The sequence below is a fragment of the Dermacentor silvarum genome, chromosome 1 (genome assembly GCF_013339745.2).
Source record: "Dermacentor silvarum isolate Dsil-2018 chromosome 1, BIME_Dsil_1.4, whole genome shotgun sequence".
Classification (NCBI taxonomy): Eukaryota; Metazoa; Arthropoda; class Arachnida; order Ixodida; family Ixodidae; genus Dermacentor; species Dermacentor silvarum.
Window position 1 is genome coordinate 32,537,061 of NC_051154.1, and position 25,298 is coordinate 32,562,358.

The following is a 25,298-nucleotide window of genomic DNA, read 5'->3' on the forward strand; positions in this document are numbered from 1 at the left end:
AGGGCGCAGGCTATGCAGCCGGCAATTGGAGACACTCGTAGAACGGAAAACTTACATCTTTTTGCGGGCGAGCAGATGAAGTTCTCTGGCAGCATCCGTCCTCACCAAAGTAATTGGAAACGTCCGAGTGTCTTCGTGAGCAGACTGGGTAGCTTTGTAAGCAAAGTCGTTGCCGACGATGCCACAATAACCCGGAAGCTGCTTAAAGATGATGTCCTGCCCTGCTTCCAGACCACGATTGCGTATTTCCCAAACGTCGAATACCATTTGCTTCTGCGTACGAATTGCTTCCTGAATACCGGGCCCCGGTTGGTAAGAAATGCGTTTCATTCCCATCCGCTAATATCATGGGTGCTATGGCGATTGGCCGGTGCATGTTTTTATGAGCCTCAGTAGCATACGAGCTGCTTTGTGAATGCAGGCCGATGGCCGACGCGTCAGCGAACTCACCTCTAATTTCCCTTCTTTCCTTCCCTCCTCTCTTTCCCTGTCATCTTTGTGTTCCCTTTTCCCATTCCCCCGGTGTAGGGTACCCAACCGGACGTTGTTCTGGTTAACCTCCCTGCCTTCTGCCTTTCTCTTTCCTCCTCCTCCTCCAGGCCGATGGCCCACATTCACAAAACTTATATAAGTCCTATTTTTGATTCGATTGGCTGTCGCCTCACTATCGCCGTGTTTGCTGTGACAATTGACGGCGCTCAAACGCCAGCTAATCGGAAAGTGCCCTTGCGCAAGTATTGTGAGCGCCCGTCCTCAGAAAAGGGATTCCCGGTTAGGTCGTGTCGCTGAGACGTACCATCCCGGGGCAAATATGGTGACGTTTTCGTTCTTTGCATGTGAAGCTGTACCCTGAAACCGGTGAGCCGAGCGGCGGCGGCAGCGGCGGTGGAGCGGCGGCGGCGGCGTGCGCAGCGTCGGCGTCCCTGCCGACGGGGCGCTCGCCGGCGCCGCTGGTGGCCGTGCAGTCGACGCCGACGCCGCCCCCGAGCGAGGACCACCTGCCACCGAGCGGGGGCGGCAGCCTGCCGCTCAGCGCCTCCTGTCACTCTCTGACGGCCGCCACGACGGGCAGCAGCCTGGGCTCCTCCATCAACGACCTGACGCTCGAGGCCGAGCAGCTGGAGCGCGCCATCCGCGCCAACGATGTGGCCGCCACGCGCCGCCTCCTGGAGCTGCACCACGGCCGCTTCTCGGTCAACCTGCACGGAAGCTTGCTGGACAAGAGCAGCGCCGGCTCGGCCAGCCAAGACATGGAGATCCTGCTGCGTAAAAGCCAGACGCTCATCGACCGCTTCGGTCGCGGTGACTCGGTCTCCACGGACCTGGAGCCCGTGCCGGCCGTGTTCGCATCCGCACTGCACCTGGCCGTCGAACATCAAGCGCTCGACGTGGTCGGCCTCTTGCTCAAGTACGGCGTCGAGCCCAACGAGGCCGGCGTGCCTTTGGGCAGCCTGCGCCGCGGAAGCTCGGCTGCCTCCGAGGCCAGCGGCTCGCTGCGCCGCGCCACGCTCAGCCCGCGCACCGCGGGCCACAGCCCCGAGCAGGCGCCGTCACCCGAGCTGCGACGCCGCAAGTACGTGCCGCTGCGTCCCGAGCTGGCAGCCTCGCTGCGCGTCGTTCGCCACTCGCCCGACGGCCGGGAAATCACCTTCGAAGAAGAGTATACGCGCGACTTCCTCTACAGCCTGCCGCCGCTGTTCCTGGCCGCCGCCCTGGGCCGCACGGCGGCGGCGCGGCTGTTGCTCAAGTACGGCGCCGCCGCCAGTCCCCGCGACAAGAACGGCGTGACGCCGCTGCACCTGGCCGCCTGTCAGCCGCAGCCGTCATGGCCCTGCCTGCGCCTGCTGCTCGAGGCCGGCGCTCGCATCCACACTGCCAGCTTGCGCGGCGCCACTCCCTGCGACCTGGCTGAGGCCGACCTGAGCGCCGTGCAGGTCTCGCTCGTCGAGGCCGCCTTCGCAGGCGCTCAGAACGCCGCGGCTGCCGCAGCCGCGGTCCTCCAGACCGCCGCTCCTGGGGCGTCCAATTCCGCAGCAGCAGCCGGCGCCGTTCCCGCCGCGGCATCCTCGGTGGCGCCCGCCGCGCCGCCCGTCAAGCCACTCCAAGAAGAAAGTCACGCGACGCGATCCAACATACTGCGTCGCCTGCAGGACTCGAGGCCGGGCCAGACACACCGGGGCTCGGCCCGCAAGAAGGAGCCACCCGACGAGCTGGCTCCGTCGCCAGACGGCCCACCGCCATCTGGACGACAGCGCAGCCCTGGAGTCCTCACTACGGCGCCTGACGAAGACAAGACGCAGGAAAGAGTAAGCTTTTCCCGCTTTCATCGCGACTTGCGCTGAGTAGCCTTCGGTGCTGGACCGTTACAATGCCAGCTATCTATAACGGTCGCGTTAGCTTTATTCAACGCTATAAAATCCGGCGCCAATTCATAATTATTTTTGTTCGTAAGAGCCATTTGCCGACCACCTTCCCTATAGTAGCATATCCAATAATACGATTGGTTGGCATCTGCTCTTACGAGCGGTTCTAATGCAAGAACGTTTTAGCCAATTGGAGCCTGAGGCGCAGCGGTTATGGTGTTTGCAAACTGGTAGTGAATACAGCCAACACCACCTAGATAGCACAAGGCCTGTTCCCTCTGATCCATGACGTCATACTACCTGGCCCGAAATTTCCATTGCCAAGGCTGGTGTGACGACACTGATGACGTCGAAATCACTGTTGCTTACTCGTGAGCATCCCCATTAGATTCTATGGCAGTCGGGCCAGCTAGCAGGACGTCATGGAACGGAGTGATTGTGCTATCTAGGTGGTGTTGATACAGCTTGCTGAAATGATCAGAAAGCATCCATGCCATATTAATGGCGCATATAACATTCTAGAAAGGCTTTTGTCATTAGGCTTGCTTGTTCCCGCACGTTGACATTCCACGCGACGTGTGTTCTAATGAAACTAGTAAAAAGGGATGTGTTCGCAAAAGACTTCGAACGCCGAAGTTGTTCGTCAGAATAATTAATTGCGTCATGCAATCGTCGTAAGGAGAGAGCTGAGAAAATTCAATGAGACGAAAGCGGAAGGGGTAGTCAGGAGGAGCGCGTCTATGGCCTGCTACACTGGGGCAAACGGGAAATGAATAGACAGAAGGCAGTACATGAGAATGACGAGTAATGATGAAGTAATACAATGAGGTACTTAGCTAATTGTATTATTTCATCATCACAACAAACATATCACTAGCGAAGATTACCTGCCAATGACAAAATGTTCTTACGAAAGGGAAGCTTTCTGGATCTCCATGGGTCGGTATTCACCAAAAAAAGTTCTTACGCTGAATTTAATTCGTAAAAGGAAATACCAGCAAGTAGTGGTGTTAGGCATAATATTAGAGAAGGCAAACAGCATTTACGAACAAAACCTTTGTGGATTTGCCCCCTGGCCCTTTTTTTCTTTTATATTTTTTACTAGTCTGCATGAAGTTATGAAAGAATCTGCTGCAAAATATACATTGTTGGAATGGGTTGTCTCAAAATGAAAGAACAACTGAGCAGACGACACTCGTAATCGCGTGTGCTATCTTTCGGCGCAAGAATTTAACTTCACTATATTTGCCGCTCCCTACTGTCATGAAGAGCTGAATGGCTGAGAGGTCAGCGCTCGCTTGCCTTATTATCGAACTTTCGAAGTCACCCTACCGGGGTGTCAGCAAATTTTCGTTACACAGCTCAAACTGCCTCATATAGAACTCCCAGGCCAGCGCTAGTTCCCCATTGCGACTAGAGCAGCGGCTCGGTTGGCAGCGCCTTTCGGGCTGCATGATCCTCTTCTATCACCTGGCTGAGGCTGCCCACAACAAAAGTGCGTGCGGACTCGCGTCAGTAACTCTGGCCAAGACACAGACGCAGTGCCGCCCGTCCTGAACTGCTTGTGTTTTGATACGTGAAACACGTCAGCAGGACGCACATACGCTCGTAGGTCGTTATCATTCGGTGTCCCTTACGAGCGGGACCATCAACCCCTCCGCCACACGAACATGGCCACAGTTGCTAAGGAACAGAGCGACACTGTTAAGAAAAAGAAATTGATTCGTTACTGCAGGAAGAAAAACGAGAAATAAAAATACGCTGTTGTCTGCCGTGTTTTCCGAAATTCGAAATATACACAAATACTTAGGATCTCCAAAAGCTTCTGAGCCATCATGGCCTTCATAAAATACTAATCAAAATCTGCGGAAGTGCGACTATTATTAGGTAATTACATATTTAAGTACACTTGGTGCACATTGATGTCAGTGAGTGAGCAAACGTTGAATACTTGCCTTTATGCGGAGCCGTCTAAGCAGAATTTTAAGCCACGTAAGTCAAATACCGCTGTATCTATATCTCGGCTTTACTAAAGGCAAGCCAGACCAGAGAAAGAAGGAAGCCTTTGCTGCGGAATTTACCCCGATGGTGATGAAACATTAAAAAAAAAATCTCTTCCTCCTCTACGACGAACATGTTAAGCCGGCTACTTTAGCGCATGATGTCCTTCTCCTTGGAAGTGTCAGAGACAGTCTCCTTAAGCTGAATATCTAGGAATTGAACTGACAAAGGTAGCAACCAAGCCAGTGGTGGGTAGCATGCATATATTTTTCAAACTCATCTGCTGAACATCTTCACAGCGTGGACAATAAAAAAAAAAACGGCCAAGTTTGTCTAATAGCAACGATTTGCGAGACATTTGTGAAAGCGGCCTTGATAACTCGCGTGTGCCTGCGCCAGTTGTGTTCATGCTCAGAAAGGAAGCCAGCCGCAGCTGTCCAGCGACAGCATAGACGCTGCAGCACGACTTTCATGGTTAAATTCTCTTGCAAGAGAAGCACACCTGAAGGCCGTGTACTGTGACGATCCATTTCATTTTCCATTTTTTTTTTATTTCTTATCATCCGTCGCGCCGAGTGACCGATCTCGGCGACAGCGACGGTGCTCAGCGTCTGAGCCAATTGAGAACGGTGAAAAGAATGGGAAATGATAGTGATCGATTGTTACAAAGTACGAACCCTGTTGCATATGGGGCTTGGTCCATCAGAGGGGCCATTAGCAAGAAACTCAGGAGTGGCATGTGCCAAGCAAAAAAAAAAAAAATAATAAAGAAAGAAAGAAGAAAGCCGACAGATCCCACGCCTTGTGGGAATCGATGTTAGGCCAAACAGTGTGCGAGAAGCCAACCAAGTTAACGCAACGACCATGAGAGCACCAAGACGTAGGCGGTTGCTTCATGACCTACATGACACGCATGTCATGACATTCATGTCATGACCTATCATTTGTGTTCGTCATTCACTCTTGTCATATTATGCCAATTTGGGTACATACCAAGTAAACGAAACGACCATGAGAGCACCAAGACGTAGGCGGATGGATGGATGGACGGACGGACGGACGGATACTCTCAAAGTGGCAAGTGTTCGCCAAGAAATGCGTCGCATTAAAAAAATAGCCTAAACTAGCCCGCATGCGCCCGCATTGCAGCTCGACTCGAGTGGAGCTGCAATCGAAGCAGCTGCTCTCAGTCTGTAATGAAGGCAAGTCCTCAAGAAGGAACCCGCAGGCGTCACCACTTTTGATGACCCTTGTTTAGATCAACCTTTTATGCCTGATTTTACGCGCTTATCTCATTCCGTCGTTGAGCGCGAGTGGTCACGTCGACTCCCACACGAGGAATAAAATCTCAGGCCTTTATTCCGCAGTAAAACAGGTTACATTAGAACAGGGGCAAAAAAAGAAAGAAGAAAGAAAAGAAACATTCGCCGAGTAAACGAATGCGCGGTAAACGGGCCGTCGAGTTTCAGCTTGCTTTTCTCCCCGAGAATGAAGGCACAGATTCCTTTAAGCGGTTCTGTCATTGTACGCGCAACGCCGCCGGCAACGTTGCAACGAGACATTCTTTTTCTTCTTATTTTCCCGGTGCTCTCGCTTAAGCTACGTCGCTGCATGCCTGGTTGCGCGCGCTCTGCTCGCAGATTCGAGGGGCGTATTGATTTTTATGCGCATCTCGCAAAACCATGATCGGCACGATGGAGGCTTTGTAAAACCTCGCTCGAGAACGCCCCTCGGGGGCCCTTAACCGCCGTCTCAGTGATCTTGTTTTTCTTTGCCCTGCCTCTGTGGAAGCTCGGCAGTTTCGGTGCGCGATCGCTTCGCATGCACTCGCTCTGTCTGGCCCCGCTTCGACGCTTCTCATCGACTGTCTCCGCTGTTGCCGCAGGAAAGGGGGAAAAAAAAGGGAAGAACGCTTAAAGAGGGTAGAAAGGGCAGCCATTGAAACCATATTTTCAATTTCTTTTTTTTTTGTGGTAAAATGTAAGTGGATATAGAGTATAGCTAAAAAAGAAAGAATTATAAAGCACATGGATTTCCATGCACCCACGCCGTATATATTGTTGCGTCACACGTGCCGTGGATTTCTTAACTGCCGAAAAAAAGCCAGAGTAAAATTCTCTTCAGGCTGGGATATTTGCCGCTGTTGCGTCTCTTATGTCAGGGCACTACTGACTATTCACCCGCAGGGCAGACATAAGCTAGTTTAATTATGGAGGAAGGAAAGGAAGCGTTGGTCAGTACAGAACATGCTGCGTTGCGAAACAGTGGAACCTGGTACGTAAGACCTATGGTTCTCAAATAGGCATTAACTGAAGAAAGACTGCTCGTGCACTACATTGGTGGCCTCTAGTGGGCACAGATGAGTGGCAAGAAGCTTGTAAGAAGGATCGTGATAACTCGCATGTGGTCGCGTCTGTTGTGACACAGCCGTCGTCTCATAACATATACCGGGTGTGTTTATTTTTCTTCCTTTATTTTAGACCATACAGGTTTTTGTTATACATAAAAAAGTAATGAGCGCTACGAACAGGGTGTTTTTTACAAAGATGCTCCTAGGCGAGGTAGACATACTTTGCCGCTAATAACGTGAGCTTCAGGGACCCGATTCACAAATCTTTTCTGTCGTAAGTTCGCTTTGCCATTGGCTACCTGCCTTTTCTAATGATATGTCTGGCGTCTGGATTGGTTAAAATTGTTTCTTACGCAAAATTCTAGCGTAAGAAGTTTTTGTGAATTCGGGCCCAGAAGTCTAGTTAACAAAATTTCAAACGTTTTTGGTGCTATACCTTGGGGACAGTTGACTAAATGGCTAATTAGGAGGCAGTCATCATTTTGATGCACGCCTATTTTTTTAAATCTTGAAAATGACACTTAATTCGAGATATTTATCAAGAAATTCAAAAGCTCAGTCGAGGGAATATAGAGACTGAGCGCGTCCCCCTGCACTTCAGGCCCCGTAAAGAAGTGTGGGCTGAAGTTTGAATGATAGCATGTCGCGGCAAATTCTGCCCCGACGCATAGCCTCACATGCTTGCCTGGCAAAGCGTGCTGTATCAGTAGCTGCTGCGGCTGGCTGAAACGTTCAGTTTGAAATTAACTTCCTCACGCTTGTCGTCACGGGGCGTTTCCGTCTGATATGAAAGCGCCTTTTCCCCGCTCCCGATGCACTCGGTTTTGATATTGCCTGGATTTACCGTTGAAACTTGATAATAAATATCTCAAATTAGGTGCGACTTCCAAGATTTAAAAAATATAAGGGTGCATTAAAGTGTGACTGCCTTCCAATTCGCCATTTAAGCACTCTAAGGCACTAATAAAAAAGCTAAGTAGCAAATTTTTGTTGATTAGTCTTCTGGGGCCAGATTCACAAAGCTATTCTTTCGTAAGTGGTCTTTGTCATTGGTCGGCCGCCTTAGATAATGATATGTCTCGCATCCGGATTGGCTGAAATTCTTTCTTCCGAACAATTCTAGCGTAAAAAGTTTTTGTGAATTCGGGCCCTGAAGCCCAGGTTATTAGCGGCAAAGTATGTCCACCTCGCCTAGGAACTCGTCTACAAAAACACCTGGTTCGCTGAGCTCATTACCATTTATGAAAAAATATGTATGGTCGAAAAGAAAAAAGGAAAATAAAAAGAAATACACGCTGTATAGGCGTCGCCACCTAAAGCTTGAACACTTGGCGCCACCAGAACGGTGTTGCTGTGTTTCGAATTGTAGCGATGGGATCAATAATTGTAGAGAGCTAAAGAGAACATTGAGTGTCTGCGGAAACTTTTGCACAATGCACCTCGGCGAGAACCAGCGATATGCTTGTGGGCGGCTGGAAATCGTGCTAAATGTCGCTAGCGCAGACCGAAATGACCATCGTGTTGGCACGACGACGTACTGGTCATAAAATGAACAAAACGAATATGAATATATGGTAAAATTAATACGCTTCAGCCAATCTTGAACCGGGGGGATAATATCATCATCATCATCATCAGCCTATGTTTCGGTTCACTCCAGGACCAAGGTCCCCTTCCTGCGACCTCCATTACCCTGTCTTGCACTAGCTGATTCCAACTTGCGCCTGCGGGGCTAATATATCTATATCTCTAGAAATGGACGTCTAAACCTGCTGCGTCGTTAGGCTTAAGTAGCAATACAATAGCAAGGCAGCCGTTGTGGAGCGCGTTGCGGCGCGTGAGACAAACATAAAGGGGAATGGAGGACATGGAAACTTCGGCGACAGGAAATGAAGAAGGAATTACAAGCCGTGCTTTTTCTTGCCCAGAGGGACGAAAACAGCTAAAAGCATTCTAAAAGCATTTCATTTGTAAGTGCTTTTTGCCGTTGACTGGCGCCGCATCTGCTAATAATAAGTCCAGCATCACGATTGGTTGACGAGCATTTTTGGCGTAAGAACTTTTTTTTTTTAATATAGCCTCAGGATCTTGGAGTTCATGCGCAGCTGGATGAGAGCTTGGAGCGTGGTAAAGCGCTATACTATATAGGGTGTGGCATGTCTCGGTGCGTATAGCTGTTGTTAGGTCGATTGAAAGGGGCCGCGGTCATCCGTTAAGTGGTGCAAGAGCGTTTCGCCAGTCATGTCATCTAATTTTCTGGGGGAAAAAAAAACTCCTTTTCTGTTCTTATCTCGGTAACTAGATGTCGCTATAGCTCGATGTCCGTCATAATTTTTATACCAAGAATTTGTATTGTTACATGTAGTTTTATCTTATCACCAAAGGATAAAAATTCTGCTACCATCTAGAGAAAGCCGAATGTCCACAACCAAGAAAGAGTCAAACGGGACAACTGACCGTATCTGTAGTGAAAACTGGACCAGTGGAAGTTGGCAGATCACAAACAAGATGCAGCAAATTTGAATAATGAATTAGTATGGCGAATAATAGTTTGTGTATCCTAAGATTTCTTGTGATGTCCGTCGGTTATTTGGATTTGGCAGACTACACCTTTCTAATATTTTTTGTGCGTCTGCATGAGAACAGTCTATTTTATACAGGCTGAAGATGTAGTTGTTCAGTATAAATATGGGGTTCCAGCGCTTTTTCGCATGCATTTGTCACGGGAAGGAGGCCTCCGAACACGCTTGGTGATGTATGTGAAAGGTAATCTCAGTAATATTCTGAGAAACTGTACAAATCAAAGATGACGCAGTGACGAGGATTGTTAAAAGGGAGCAACAAGCACTACTCGAAGTTCTGAAAGAATTAAGCTTTCTTCGAAAGCCTAGCAGTGGTTCCTGTGTTTGGTTTCTATAGAAATGCATGCCGATAGCACTATCGTGCGCTATGGCGCCGTCAAAGTGTACGCCACACAACTACAGAAAGAGGTGTGGTACCACCACTGCCTTAGTGAGATCATTTGCTAAAAACTTTAGATAGGTGCCATTTTCCTATAGCAAAAAGTGATTGAACCTAGCTGTCCGGGCCCCAACCCAACAGAGATAAGCTCGCAAGGCTCTACGGAATATTCTGGTGAGCAATAACTTGGTAAAAACGTTTATGAATAGTAGCTTGTATACATTTTTTTTAAATTTCCTCTTCGTTGCGGTGAACTCTTCATGCTTGTGTTGTTCATGTAGTTTTATAACCTCTTTTTTTTTTTCTCTCTCTCTCTCTCCGTTTTCCATAATCCACGGACTTGCTCTGCTAGTGTTTGACGACATTGTTATAGACTTTTGACAGTGTTTTCTATTTTCTTTATATTTTTTTAATTTTCTTATTGTTTTCTTAGCGATTATTTTGGGGATAGCCGGTCCTCTATGTAGCTAAATTTCTTATGTTTCACATTTATTAAACAAGAAGAAGAAGCCACTCTCCTGTCCGTAAACATCAACGTCGGTGTAGCACTTATGTCTTGGCAGCATATGTCATTTTTTGGAACACTGCTCCCGTCACGCATATTGGCAATCCAAAATGCTAGATTAGCGTTGTGTACGAGCCTACCGCGTCTGCTTTTCTAATCAATACGAGGCATAACGAACTGCCTCATGTGTTAAGCCGTCAACTGAAACGTTGTCAAGTCAGTGGCATCAAACGAAGGCATTAAACAAGAATATCAGCCTGCGAGTTGTTCTGTGCCCCAAGATAAAATTTGGGTTAGAGAGCGGTTGAGAATGTCGCAGCCAGTGTCCTTGATTTTTGTGCATTGTTTTTTGGTGATATACGCTGCGCTCCGTCACACAGCCCACTGGCTTACTGCTTGCCAGTGAGCAACAGGACGCGCATCGGAGATCTAGGAGCTTGAGGTTCAAATTTATTGAAAAAAAATGTGTTCCTGAAATATTTGCTAAACGTAACGAGAGAGAGAGAGAAAGCGAAGAGAGGAAAAACGTAACGAAATATTGCTAGGAATAATAGTGTTTCTAAAAAAAGCGGAATATCGAACATCAGCACTTCGACATTCCCTCTTCATACAACAGTCGTTCGGAGCCGCTTCTCCGTCTTCTCCGTGTGTGCTCTGACTTCGATGTGCTAAGAGCAGAGCACTCCACCACGTTGGACTCACTCGACAGCTGTCTACGGATAGAACAAAGAATTCTTGGAATCTGGTGCCAACCGAAGTCAAGCCGAGTAGCTTTAGAGCGACTGGTGTTATAGAAAACAAAGAAGAAAGAAAAAGAAACGATGCGGAGCAGTATGATGCACTGTGAACGGGTGTCAGGCGCCGCCACTGCGCATGCGCGAATAGTTACCCTCTCCGCATCCCCATTACCTTTCTCCGAGCAAAATGCTCGGAATATTCAACCAAGTACACAATATTCAACCGGGTATTTATTGTGGTTAATCTCCTTATCTTTCATCTCATCTTTCTCTCTGTTTACAGCTTATTTTTAACAGCGCATAACTTCAGCTAACAAAAGTTTGTTTTGCTGTAAGCAGTCGCTGCAGCCTGTACACGTGACGTCATTCATTTCGCGTGTTCTGAGCTTAAGAGACAGGTAATGATGAAAATAGGAGGTGAAAAAAAATTGCAGCAACGCCATTCACACCTGCGCTCGCCCAAATAGGTTGCTTGGTAGATTACTCCAGGCCGTACAATCCACTCTGTGTACAGCTCATTTTCCATTCTCTTTTCCCTGCGAGCATTAGGCGGAGCCTCGCTGTGAGGGCGTCGAGCCGAACGCCTTTGAAACTATCTCTCCATGGAGCCTTGTGCCACCGCTTCCTTTTGTTTCTTTCGCGTACAATTTTCGCGACAACTGCCACCCTAATGGCCCGGGAGAACAACGCGAGTCGTTGAACCGACAACGCGAACGCTATTCCCTCAAAAGCGTCGCCTTTTTTATTTTGCAACAAGGAGCGTGCGAAGAAGCGAACCGCCGCCGGAAGAAGGAAGGAGTGTGACGCGAACGAGAGGATGTGCTTGTTCGAGCATGCAGAAAAACCATCGGGCATGCCGAGCGTGCCGGCAAATCTGAAGTAAAAAAAAGTTGGACATCGAGCGGCGAAATGCCCAAGAACAGCAAAGAGAACAACAGTGTTCTCGCGCATAGATCACGAAGTAAAGAAATGGCATACAGGATACCGCACAATCTGGAACAAACAGCAGTCTCTTTTGCATTTGTCGTTTCCTGTGGCGGCAGTGAATGGTCGGTGAGCGCTTTCGCGGTATGTAATAATTACTTGCTTCTGCCTAAAGGCTGATTGCATTATGTGGGCTAAGGAAACGGCGATTCAGAAATCTGGGCCCAAATTCACAAAACACTTCTTACGCTAGAATTTTTCGTAAGAAAGAATTTTAGCCAATCCAGATGCCAGACATATCATTAGCGAAGGCGGCTAGCCAATGGCAAAGCGAGCTTACGAAAGAAAAGCTTTGTGAATGTGGCCCCTGTTTCATAAGAATCTTTCCAATTAAAACAACATCGTACGTTCAGCTATTTGTACGGATGGGGAGCAATCACGATGATGCAAAAGATGGCAGTCCTATCGCACGATAGGGTTACTTTTTGGGCTGGCGCAAGAAGAAGCAGCCGGAGCAAAGACGCCTTCCGGAGGCAATAAATCAAATAGCACGGCCACTGTAATTGCATAGCGATTTTTCAGGAATGCGCTTCCGTGAAAGATCGCAGCGTCTGCGTTATTAAATCATGCATAGGTACAGAGAGGAGATCAAAACAAACAAAATACGCCACTAATCAAACCTAGAGAGAGAGAGAGAGAAAGAAGGAAAGACAAGGAGGTTAGCCAGTGTGAATACCGGCTTGCTACCCTGTACTGGGGAAAGGGGCAAAGGGAATAAAAGGCGATCGAAGAAAAACCAAAAAAAAAAGTTAAAGTAAGAAAACTTGCGCAATAACGCGACCCTACGCGCTACAACGTTCAAAGCCGGTCGCACAATTCACAAGCCCTTAAAAACTTCAGCAGAGCCCTTAAGGCCTTGAGTGCCGAAGTCCGTCTAGACCAGTGTCCTAAAACTTTTTCTTCTGTGAGGGGGCGATTGTCCAGTTTTTCAAGCGCAGTCGCGAGCACTTTTCTTGCCACATTGTAGCGGGGACAATCCTACCTACCTGTAATCAAACCTACCTGTTTGTTCAAGTAATGGTTTGGGGCCAGGAAGGCGCGCTAGTTTGCGTTCGTTGTGTTTTGTGGGTTTTATGTTCTCCGCGCTGCGTAGCTCGTGCATTGAAATTACGCGATGAAAAGAATAATAATGATAATAATTACAAATTGAACTGCCCGACTGCCCTTAGCAGATCAGTGCAGTTCAGCGGTTACTAGAATTTGCTCGTTTCGTCTACGATATACGGTAACTTTTGTCAAGCAGAGACATGCAGCTAATTTGCGCTTCCCCTCCTCTGTTCTTAACAATTTTCTGTCCCCTGTAAAGATCAATTCACAAGTTAACCGACGCCACTGTAGAGTCCGAAATGAGCCTTTCTGCATAAGTTAGACAAGGGGTGTTAGAGTCGCACGTCTTTACTCGAGCGAAACATCATGAAAGAAGCTTCTGATAGCTTTTGGGAGTCGAACAGACGACCGACTGCTATCTAACTCCAGACCATAAGTACAACATACATCAAACTCAGTATACTCAAGAAACAAAAGAGAACAACTAGCGAGAAAATTAACAATAAATCGTAATTTCATGGAAGTGTGACAATGTTTCTAAGTTGTCTGAGCTGTTCCTCAGTGACTGAACCCTTTAGCTGGTAAATGCAAGGCCCGAAGCAGTTTCTAAAACTGGCCGCAGTCGCTGCCATTTTACGTATATCGCGCTAAAATGCCCGTGTATTCGGTGCTCCTTGATATTACTCCCGTTGAATGAAAACAAATCTGATGTCTTTTGCTATACGATATCATTCATCGACCGTGTCGTCCTCTGAAAGGACGGCTGTTCAAAGTCTGTGCGCTCCTCCAGCTTTTCTTTTCTCCTTCTTTCGGTTCCAAGTGCGCTTGATTGCTCAACATCGACAGCTTTGCAGCAATCTTTGTTTCTGTCCCCGCACTTCTGGCGTCTCTGAACTTACTTTCTAGCGCGCCATTTCTCTGCCTCGCTATCTTTCTTTTTGTCTGAGCGGCGGAACGCCCCTCTAGCAGGCATCGATTTTTTCCCTAATTCAGTTCAAATCGGTCGCGCAGCCGAGTCCGCGGTGGAGAATCCCGCGTCGCCCGTGTCATGGCATTCGTAGTTCGGGTCCCAGTGAATAGGTGCTTGCCGCCGAACTCCTAATTAAAGAGTGACTCGACCGGCCCGAATGAGCCAGAGCAGGATAATAAGTCAAGGGGCCGCTGGTGGAGGTACTGCGCCCTGGAGCGTTTGCCGCACCACTCATGCAATGCGCAGCTGTGGTGAAGAGGCGTATGACGTGTGCACAAAGCGCTATGTACCGTGACCTCTCAAAGCAGCTCAAAAGAGCCGCATATACCATCGTATAGCGCGTACTGTAGATTGCACAAAGCAATCGCAAGAGTTTGCTGGGCATTCGGTAAACGTGTTACTGCTACAGGCCGATATCTGCTGCTATAGTGACGCTTGTTTATAAAGAGGACCTTTTATGGACCCTCCTTATAAACAATTTACTGGCTTAGAGGAAATATTTACTTTGTGTATATAGTGTCGGACATTACTTACGGAGGCGCGTACAGTGGATATGCTTCGCGGCATTCTCGCATTTGGATCACAGCAAAAATGCATATATCTCAAGAGCCCACTTTTCAGGCGCAGTGTAGACAATGATCTGCTGTTGACGAGGCTGATTTGATTCAGCGAGTGCCTTTAGGTTGAGTTTCTAAGTCTAGCGTCAGGGGACGGACAACTCAGAACCGATTAATACTCGCAAACGCTGTAGTTTGATCTTGTTGTAAGTACCCTCTGCTTAATCTGTCATACGTCCTACGCACTGAAGGCGTGCACCGGTATAGACCAATACTAACTTGTCCGAACTCTGACGTTGCACAGCTGAAGATAGCGTTATTTGTTTGCAGCAACAGCCTGCTTTATGGTAATCTGTGTGCGTCAATTCACCTCGAAGAAAGATCATTGAGGTGTGGTCCTTTGACGGCGCTTCTCATATGCGGAACACGCTGAACAAAGCAATTCACCGGGAACCTGCGTAGCTATAGCAGAGTGCATTGCAGCTGTTTTAGTGTTCTTCGAAGTGTGGGATTTCATATCCGGTAGATCTGCGACAAGAATGCTGCTATATTCTAAACTACATAAAACTGACACCTGTTTCACTATAGTTTGCCTAATTTTAGTGCAGATAGTCTTGTCGAATACATGAGCGCACTTTAGTAAGAGAGAAGATGAGACGTTCCATCACAGCTATGTCTTAGGGGTATCATCGTCTAACGGACTACCTTACCATTATGTGTTTAGTCTATAATCACTGATTCAGCTCCGGAGTCTTCTGCTTGGTTCTCGTAACTTCCAGCAGCCGACGGGCAGGCTTCCGGTTCGTAGTAGCGACAGTATCTTTTGAAGCCGTAAAATTTCCCTCTGTGCCATCTAGCTTTTTTTTCGGGGTTCAAGTTTAAGAAACAGCGGATCAAAAGTACCGCTTTTCCTCAACTCCGAACAGAGCGCTTGTCTTCGCCCCAACACGGCGCTTGCTTGCGTAGATTCCTCATCCAGGTAGTGGGAGCTAGCGCCACCAGACGAGGAAAAGCTTCGACAGTAAATGTAGTCGAAGTTAGTTTACAATCCCTTCATCACACTTTTTTTTCTTGCTTTTGCTCTAGATCTGACTTTATTGCGATGTAATACTTCAGATTTAGTGTCACGTTTGGTTTCAGCGTAGATATCAGACTTAGTGTATCTGTGCGCCACGTCCGCTCACAATGTGGCGTATAGACACGACGCTGGCTACACAGATAGACGCGAACGATTGACACCTGAGACACCTGAAGTGTAAAGGACCAACTTATTGCATCCTGCATGGTATCCTTTTCCCGCCTTCTGGTTACACAGCACTTCACTGTGAATTTCTCGTTGCTATGTTACGGTCCATTTGGGCAAATGTGGCACAGTACATCTCTAGCTATACGCTGAAGCTTAAAACTAATGATTCAATTCACTCTTCCCTTGCGTAAATGCAACCTAAATAAGTTATGCCCCGCTTCTCTCTCTTTTTCTCTCGCTCTCTACATGAGACAGAAGCGTTTTTCGAGGTGATTCGAGGTAGGTGATTTTTGTTTTCTGTGAATTAACTACCCCAACCGATAGTCAAAGATGACCTGTGACTGCGCCATCTTACACTGACTGCGTGCAACGAAAAGTTCTAAAAGCACATTAGCGGCGCTGCACTCCGTCGCAGATAAGGCTGTCTTTCCATTCTTTTCCACACTTCGTCCCAGGACACCTGTTAGGACGAAACAGACGCGGCGCAGTGATTGTTGTCGGCGAGTCCGCTCGCACTGCAGCGGCCACACTGGACTCTGTTCTTCTTTGTATTCTTTGCTGTCGCGCGCGGCTCAGGGTCCTCACATCGTCGCTTGTGCTTGTTGGACAGGGGCAAGAAAACAAAAAGGAAAAAAAAAAGAAGCGGCGGCTTGGAGAGAGAGAGAGAGAGAGAGAGAGAGCAAGAACAAGAAATAAATGAACTCCGCCGTCTGACGAATGACGGCATCGATCGGGATTGCCCCTCGACAACGAATCCACACCACAGGAAGGATCGGGACTCTAAACAATAGGGAGACAGCACGCCATAGGCCGGCGCTGCCGTCTGTTACCTATTTTCTCCTTTCTGCGTATGTGTTTCTATTACCCACCTTTTGAGCCGTGAAGAGAGAGAAGTCAGTGGCACGCACGGATTTCGCTGGTCTCGCTGAATCTCTCTGTGGGCGTGGACTGCGCCATGCGCTCTCGCCCTTTCTCTTTTCAGCCGTGTGCCTCTATATCTTCATCAGCTTGTTTCTCGGTTCTTTCTGCGTGGTCGCTATCTCTCAGATGTCGGCGATGTGTTATTGATCTAAGCTCGCCCCCATTTATGGGCGTCCCTAATGGGCACTTGAAAGAGGGCCACCGCTGTCCCGGCTGTCCCTTTGTCGAAGAAAGGGAACGCCTGCAAAGTCAGTGCATCTTTCTTTCATTTTTTTTTCTTTCTTTGCCTCCCGGGACGGGACAGGGGTAGAATGGCGGCTCGTAGGTGCAACCTTGACACAATTTTTAGTCGCGCAGTGGACGCGGTCTCAGGTGGGATCTCTATAGCAGCTTCAAGACGCGATGAAGACTGTCGTAACCCTTTGCAAATTCGGATGTTAGTCACCCACTCTCATGTAGCTGAGCTCGCGAACTGTCGTTCCGCACTTTCACAGTGCGTCATTTTTCAAGTTGGACTTTTATGCAACAGGCTTTCCAAAGCTTGAACCAGGATGCACTTTGAGCGAGCGATCATTAAAACGACTTCGACGCTAAGCGGCATGTTTCAAGACGTTTTCGAAAACGCGCCAGTGAAAAGTGAGGCTAACTTGAAAGGGTGTTCCCGTGTAGCGGACGACAGCGCTCTATTTCGCAATACTGAGGAAATTGACTCAACGAATCGCTCAAATCATGAAGGCATTAAGCGACACGGAGTGCTCAGCAAGAACGGCGTGGCTCCTGTTGAGTACTGTATATAATAAGCAGAAAATCCAAATAGTGTAAACCCATGTCCAAACAACCTAACACCAATTACAATGTTAGCGCCGAGGTTGCTTGAAATATCTTAAGCTCACGTGATACGATGTGCATATGATTATTCTATGTGTTGTCAGCACAGCTTCCTTACATCTCGGAAGTGCCCGTATGTCGCTTACTGAAACTGGGTTTCAGTTCAGCCCGAAACTGGGTTTGCTGCATCTGTCCGCCTTTGCCGTTGCGCCGTGATGCCACCGTCTTCGTCATTGTTGTTTATTAAAAGATGAGATACCAGGAAAATAGGCCATCGAAGCGCTGGCTATCCGAATCATCAAATATAAAGTACACCGACTAAGGAATCTAGGAGACACAGAAACAAAAACACACGAAAAAAAAAGGAACAAAACAAAAGCAGGAAGGAAATATAGTGGAGAGATAAAACATTAGCCTGCTAAACAGTATGCATAGTCACAGCGCTCTCTGTCAGCGACACGCGAACGTCCAGTCAGAGAATGCGTTACAGGGACAGTCTGCACCTGTGAAGTCGCGACATGAAAAAAAGAAGAAAACAAAAAGAGCCTTACACGCCGCGAATAACGTAAAGCAGATAAAAAAGGATAGAAAGTCGACGTGCCATCACCAGGCCACCTTCTCAGCTTCACCCTTACCATATGGCGAAGAAAAACCTTTCGCCAGCCACCGCCTTAAGGTGAATCCACACGACGGACCGGTCAGCGGGCCTATTAATCACGTGGCGCGAGGGACGCACGCGTTCCGCCCCGGCTCAGCGTCCACACAACGGGCTAAAAATACGTCGCAGACGACAGAGCTGACCGATTGCTTTGTACTCTGGACTCTAGAAATCTACCAAATAATAGCAGCCCGACACGCGCCATTCAGAGTGCGTACAGTGCTTGGAAGCGTTGCGGGATGGAGGTGCAGCGAAAGGTAGACTCTTTAGCCACGCCGACTGCTGTCTATGTTTCCGGCAAGTAGCCCAAGAGAGCGAGATATGAATTGTGGCGTCGTCGGCTATCGAACGTTGTTTTTTTTTTTGTGTTTTTTTTTTTTTTGAAATGATTAATAGGAGAAGTTAGCGCCGTTACGGCGGCACCGGCTACTCCTTGTCACTTGGCGAAGGAAACATATACGCGCAAAAAGAATGACTAATGTGACAAAATCTGGCACTATGTAGAACACTAGATCGACGGTATAAATACAATACAGTCCAACAGTACATGAATCACAAAGTTTTGTGTATGAGTTCAGTACACATGAGCATGTTCTATCAAACGCACTTTTGTAGCTTACCGTTTTAGAAAACATCTCCTGCAAAAGAATATCCATGTTGTTCATGCCCGCACTGGGGCAACTCCCGTATTTTTTTCCTCTTTTTAAACTAATTCCAGCACTTGCTGATATTTAACACAGAAGCAATGTTCTTCGGTCTCTGCGTTCGGCCTCTAGAACGTTCACCTTCGCTGCCGTACCGCTACCAGTCTCCATATGTCCCTCATTAGTTTCTTCACCTCTCCCCACCTGCAATTATTAATTAATTAATTAATTAATTAATAGGCTTTTGCTTCGTCGTACTCTAAGCAGTCACTGTACACGTTTTCTTCGTGGTGTGTGTGCGTGTGCTTGAGTGTTTCATTTACAGTGCGTCAGCTCTCTCTCTCTTCTCGTTCTTGTATTCTGGCTTTTTGGGGAATCAACCTGGAGTTGTTAGTCAATGCTCGTGTTGCGCCGTGTCTACGTCTTCGTGCGTGTCGCGCTGTCTTCGGAGACGCAACAGACGCCAGCGTTAGCATAATCTCCTCGTGAAAATGAGAGAAGCGAGATGGTACATGCTGTGTCATCATCATCATCATCAGCAGCAGCAGCAGCCTATATTTATGTCCACTGCAAGACGAAGGTTTCTCCCTGCGATCTCCAATTACCCCTGTCTTGCGCTAGCCGATTCCAATTTGCGCCTGCATATTTTCTAACTTCATCACCCCACCTAGTCTTCTGCGGTCCTCGACGGCGCTTCCCTTCTCTTGGTACCCATTCTGTAACTCTAATGGTCCACCGGTTATCCATCCTACGCAGTACATGGCCTGCCCAGCTCCATTTTTAATTGCGAAGCATTTCTTGGCGAACATTTGCTACTTTGACAGTACCTATCTATCTATCTATCTATCTATCTATCTATCTATCTATCTATCTATCTATCTATCTATCTATCTATCTATCTATCTATCTATCTATCTATCTATCTATCTATCTATCTATCTAGCCGCCTACGTCTTAGTGCTCTCATGGTCGTTTCGTTAACTTGGTAGGTACCGAAATTGGCATAGTGTGACAAGAGTGTATCGCGAACATAAATGATAGGGCATGACATGAATATCATGACATGTGTGTAATGTAGGTCATGAAACAGCCGCCTACGTCTTGGTGCTCTCATGATCGTTTCGTTAACTTGGTAGGTACCAAAATTAGCATAGCATGACAAGACTGTATGACGAACATAAATGATAGGTCATGACATAAATGTCATGAGATGTGTGTTATGTAGGTCATGAAACAGCCGCCTACGTCTTGGTGCTCTCATGGTCGTTTCGTTAACTAGGTATGTAACTAGAATGGGTTCGGACATGGGTACTAAGTGAAGGAAACACTAAAGGATGATCGTAAAAGTCAGTCATGAGCAGGACTCAGCCAAAATGACAATGACTCAGCAAAAAATGATTAACAATCAAAAACCCCTGAAATGGGTTCAGACGTAGGCACAAGTAAAGTAAACACTAAAGGATGATGGTAGAAGTCATAGTCATAAGCATGACTCAGCAAAATTGACAATGACTCAGTGAAAAAAGATGAACACTGAAAAACCACTTAAATGAGTTCGGACATAAATGATAGGTCATGACATCCATGTCATATAGGTCATGAAACAGTCGCCTATGCCTCGGTGCTCCCATGGTCGTTTCGGTAACTTGGTAAGCTCCCCTCCCCGCACACTGCTTCGCATAACATCCATTCCGACAGAGGGTGGGATCTGCCGGCTTTTTTCCTCTTAATGTCAACTAGAATAACGGCGATCCCCGTTTTTCTCTCTGAGCCACACCGCTCTCTTCTTGTCTATTAACGTTAGGCCTAAAATTTTTCGTTCCATTGCTCTTTGTGCGGTCCTTAACTTGTTCTCGAGCTTCTTTGTTAACCTCCAAGTTTCTGCCCCATATGTTAGCACCGGTATAATGCAATGATTGTACACTTTTCTTTTCAACGACAGTGGTAAGCTCCCAGTCAGGATTTTGTAATGACTACCGTATGCACTCCAACCCAATTTCATTCTTCAGTAAATTTCCTTCTCAGGATCAGGGTCCCCTGTGAGTAATTGACCTAGATAAACGTACTCCTTTACAGACTCTAGAGCCTGACTGGCAAACCTGAATTCTTGTTCCCTTGCGAGGCTATTGAACATTATCTTTGTCTTCTGCATTCTTCAACCCCACTATTAGACTTTGTCGGTTAAGGTCCTCAATCATTTGTTGTAATTTGTTCCCATTGTTGCTGAATAGGACAATGTCATCTGCAAACCGAAGGTTGCGGAGATATTTGCCGTTGATCCTCACTCCTAAGCCTTCCCAGTCTAAGAACTTAAATACTTCTAAGCATGCAATGAATAGCATTGGAGAGATTGTGTCTCCTTGCCTGAACCCTTTCTTGATAGGAAACTTTCTACTTTTCTTGTGGAGAACCAAGGTGGCTGTGAAATCTGTAGATATTTGACAAGATATTCACGTATGCCTCCTGTATTCTTTGATTACGCAATGCCTCTATGACTGCTGGTATCTCTACCGAATCAAATGCCTTTTCATAATCTATGAAAGTCATATAGAGAGGTTGATTGTACTCCGCAGATTTCTCGATTACCTGATTGATGACATGGATATGATCCATCGTAGAATATCCCTTCCTGAAGCCAGCCTGTTCTCTTGGTTGGCTGAAGTCAAGTGTTGCCCTGATTATATTGAAATTATCTTCGTGAATATTTTATATAATACTGAAAGTAAGCTAATGGGTCTATAATTCTTGAATTCTTCAACGTCTCCCTTCTTATGGATTAGTATAATCTTGGAGTTCTTCAAGCTCTCTGGTACACTTGAAGTCGTGCATTAGGCATTGAGTACAAAGGGCCACAAGCTTTTCAAACAAGATATCTCCTCCATCTTGGAATAAATGGACTGTTATTTCATCTTCTCCAGCAGCTTTTCCCTAGGTCATGTCTTTCAAGGCCCTTCTAACTTCATCGCTAGTTATAGAAGGCGCCTCTGTATCCTGTTCTTCACTATTTTGAATGAAAGTAGCTTGGCTACCCTGGGAAATGTACAGGTCAGTACAGAACTCTTCCGCTGCTTTTACTATGTCATCGAAATCGCTGACGATATTACCCTGCTTATCTTTCAGTGCATACATCTTGCCTTGTCCTATGCCAAGTTTTCTTCTCGCTCATTTCATTATGCGTCCAGCATAGGTGTATGCTGTGTACCTGTATGTAAAAGCTGCTAGAAGTCGTGCACAACGAAGTATCCTCTTCTTCGGCATTCCAAAGATAAGAAAAGACTGCACCAGTGGGTGGGGAACATACGACGTGCGTGGCGATTAGGATTACGATCCCAGCGTGGTCTGCTCGAGTGGCACTTCGAAGAGAGTTTTATTGAAAGGAGTTTCAAGAGCTTCAAGAGATTCCGATGTGAGGTAGTTCAAGTTTTGCACAGGCGGTATGTGCCATAATTTGCAGATGGAGCCATACCAATAACCTTCTCTAAATGATGCTCCAAAGGATATATCGAAATATGTCGAGGCAAGAGCGCAACCTGCGCAATGGGGCACCACCGGTGGTCGCGCAGAAACGAAGCATTAGTTCAGTTGTAACAAGTGCTTGCTCATTGCGCCTGTACCCCCTTTCTTATATATATTAATAGACCTGTATATTATTTTCTATATTCAGCGTAATAAATGTACACAATAAAGAGTTTAAATTGGATGTGTCGTGGTGTTAATTTTATGTATAGTGAAAGAGTTGTTGAAGATACAAGGAAATCTATTGTACTTTTCGCTCTCAGCATTAGTACTTCGTCGACAGCTCACTTCGTAGAAGAAAAATATAAATACGCAGGCCCATCTTTATATTCATGCGCCCAGAGCCACCTCAGAATGCGTCACCGAATGCATCGCTTTGGTAAGTGGCAGAATAGTAAAGCTATTCAAGTGACCGTACGACTGCAGTGTCCCGCCAGAAATGTAGGCGTACTTGACACAGAAACATCCTGTTCGCGCGTTTGCTTTGAATCGCTCTCCCTGCTGCCAAATGAGAGAGAGAAAAAGAAGGAGAATAACTATGTTGTTGCCAGACTCAGGGCCTCCACTCCCTCTGAAAGCCCACGGCCCGCCGCCAAGAAAAAAGACAGACGTCATTTCTGGCACGCGGCCCTCGCAAAACTGCGAATGTGGGGTCATGGGACGCGAGGGTCGCGGACCAAAGACAGTGAATTTGGTCCGTCGTATCGATCCAGCTTTTGGGATTGAACCCTTGCAACAGTGTGCACTATGCAGCTGAATGCGCCAACTACTTTTTTTTTTTTTTACTTTCATGCTATTTATTACAATATTACGTAAAAGTATCAGAACACTATATTGACACCAATGAGTGACACAGTAACACAGTAAACAATCACCTGATGTGCATAATGGCAGTCACACACATACAAGCGGCACCATCAGATGCACTGTTCATACTTCGAGTGAAAATAATTTCATTAAAATGCACATAATTTCAAAATTTGAAGGTTACTATTATGTGTTGTTTAGGGATCTTCCCGACGGTCACGATCAGAGTTCTTGGCGAGTTTTGTATCTCTTATAACACCTTTACAGAATGACGAGTGTACAGTCATTGGTGACCTCTTTAGAATACAAGAAATTAAACTAACCATTGGTATAACAACAATTATAAAAATACCCGGCCTTGATTGACTTTTAGGTTAAAAAGCTTTTAAAGGAATTATCAATTCATATTACGCTTCAAAATAAGTTTGGAGATGGAGGCCCATTCGCAGTCTTTGGCCAAAAGCTAAGCAGTTTTAATCCCGAAACTTTCTGACTGAGTTCTGTTGGAAGTTTCAGACCAATCACATTTCCAAACGTTGACTATAAGATATTTGGGAAGGTTTTATCCAATCGATTATAATTTGCGATGTCAGTTCTCTATAGTTCCCATTAGACATCGGGAATTAGGAGCCGCCCCATGCAAACTAACTTACAAATGTTTCATACATGCATACGCATCATCAATACGGCTACGGCTCTCATGACAGCTTGCAATGCTCCATGTCTGACCTTGCTAAACCTTCTGATCGTGCAAGTCATGGCTATCTGTTTTCTCTTTTATAACACGACAGTGTTGGCTTCGTTGTCATTAAATACGTTAGGCTTTGCTACACCCGTTGTTCGACTGGCTTTGTTGTTAATGGCCATTTCTCCGAACCTGTTCCCATACGCTCTTCTGTAAAACAAGGTTACCCGGTGTCCCCACTGCTCTCTGCCTTTGACCGGGAACCGCTATTAAGCGTAATTCAGTCGAGTTGCATCCAAGGCTTCAGTCAGCATATTAGGTAATCACATAAAAGTGTTAGCTTACACTGATGATCTGCACGTGCAAGCACGGTGGTCAAGAGGTCTTATCTACAGTCTTGAAATTCGGCAATGTATCAGGAACACTGATGAATTGCTCGCAATGTCTGGTGGCTCATGGTGTTATATTCACTGTGCAACACTTTACATACAACGTTTTCATCAAATTTTTGCAGCTTTCGTAGGGTCTTCAACTTTTGAATACATGAGGTGTTACAATTCTTTAGGCCAGTTATTGCGGATGGACTGTACTTAGGGCATCTGCGGCAAATAGTGACCCGCTTCTTCCATTTTCGCGATAGTTCGCATACCATAATCAAGTCATTCATGCATGTTACACTTGCTAATGCTTACCTGGATTAGCTGCACCCACCGTGGTATGTGTGGCTGTGGCACTGCTGAGCTCGAGATCGACCACAGCGGCCGCATTTCGATGGCGGCGAAATGCAACAGTTTTCGCGCGATTTAGGCGCATGGTAAAGAACCTCAGGGGATCAAAATTAATCCGGAGTCCCTTCATTACAGCGAGCCTCATAATCAGGTTGTGGTTTTGGCACGCAATATCTCAGAATTTCAAATATTGTTAAAATATTGCTTCAGTTGTTTCTTCGCATTTTTCTTCGCGTTCGTGCAAGAAGTTTACTTCGCGGTTAGTTTCACGACAATCCGGTTTTTCACTTGGTACTTGTACTCGGTGTCACGTAATATATTATATAATATACAAATGTTTATTACGCGTGCTTTTTCCCCCTCCTTTTTACCGCTCACTATTCATTGACCGGCCATGCCATTATTGACTAAAGCGAGTTCGCAATACGTACGTGTAATTAGTTCCCCTTGCTGCAAAACGCTCGTTTGATTGTTTGGAATTTCAGACTGAAAGCTTAAAGGTTAAAACATGGCTACAAAGAATTGAGTATATATTTTCGTGTTTCAGTTAACTACCGTCTTTGTGATGTGCCAGAGACAATTTAATATTGATTTATCAGCCATGAAGACGCCATCGTGTTTTGGGATGTTCTCCAACGGACTATAAAGAAAGAAATTGACTCGCCACCCCGGCCCTGTTGAAAACCACCACTACAACTGCTGATGCAATGCTTTGTTGCTTTAGAGTAATGGTAGTAATGGTGATTTAGAGTAATGGTAGTAATGTGAGTGATGGTAATTTTGACAGCAC

The 25,298-nt window shown here is 46.6% G+C and overlaps 1 protein-coding gene across 1 annotated transcript in view; it reads left to right on the forward strand.

The window, feature by feature from the left end:
- Positions 1 to 25,298, forward strand: part of LOC125946210 (uncharacterized) — a 479,274-nt gene that overhangs the window by 320,169 nt on the left and 133,807 nt on the right. Inside the window, exon 4 of the mRNA XM_049668882.1 lies at positions 843 to 2,306. Within this exon, the coding sequence (XP_049524839.1) occupies positions 843 to 2,306 (1,464 nt within the window). The remainder of the gene's footprint in view (positions 1 to 842; positions 2,307 to 25,298) is intronic.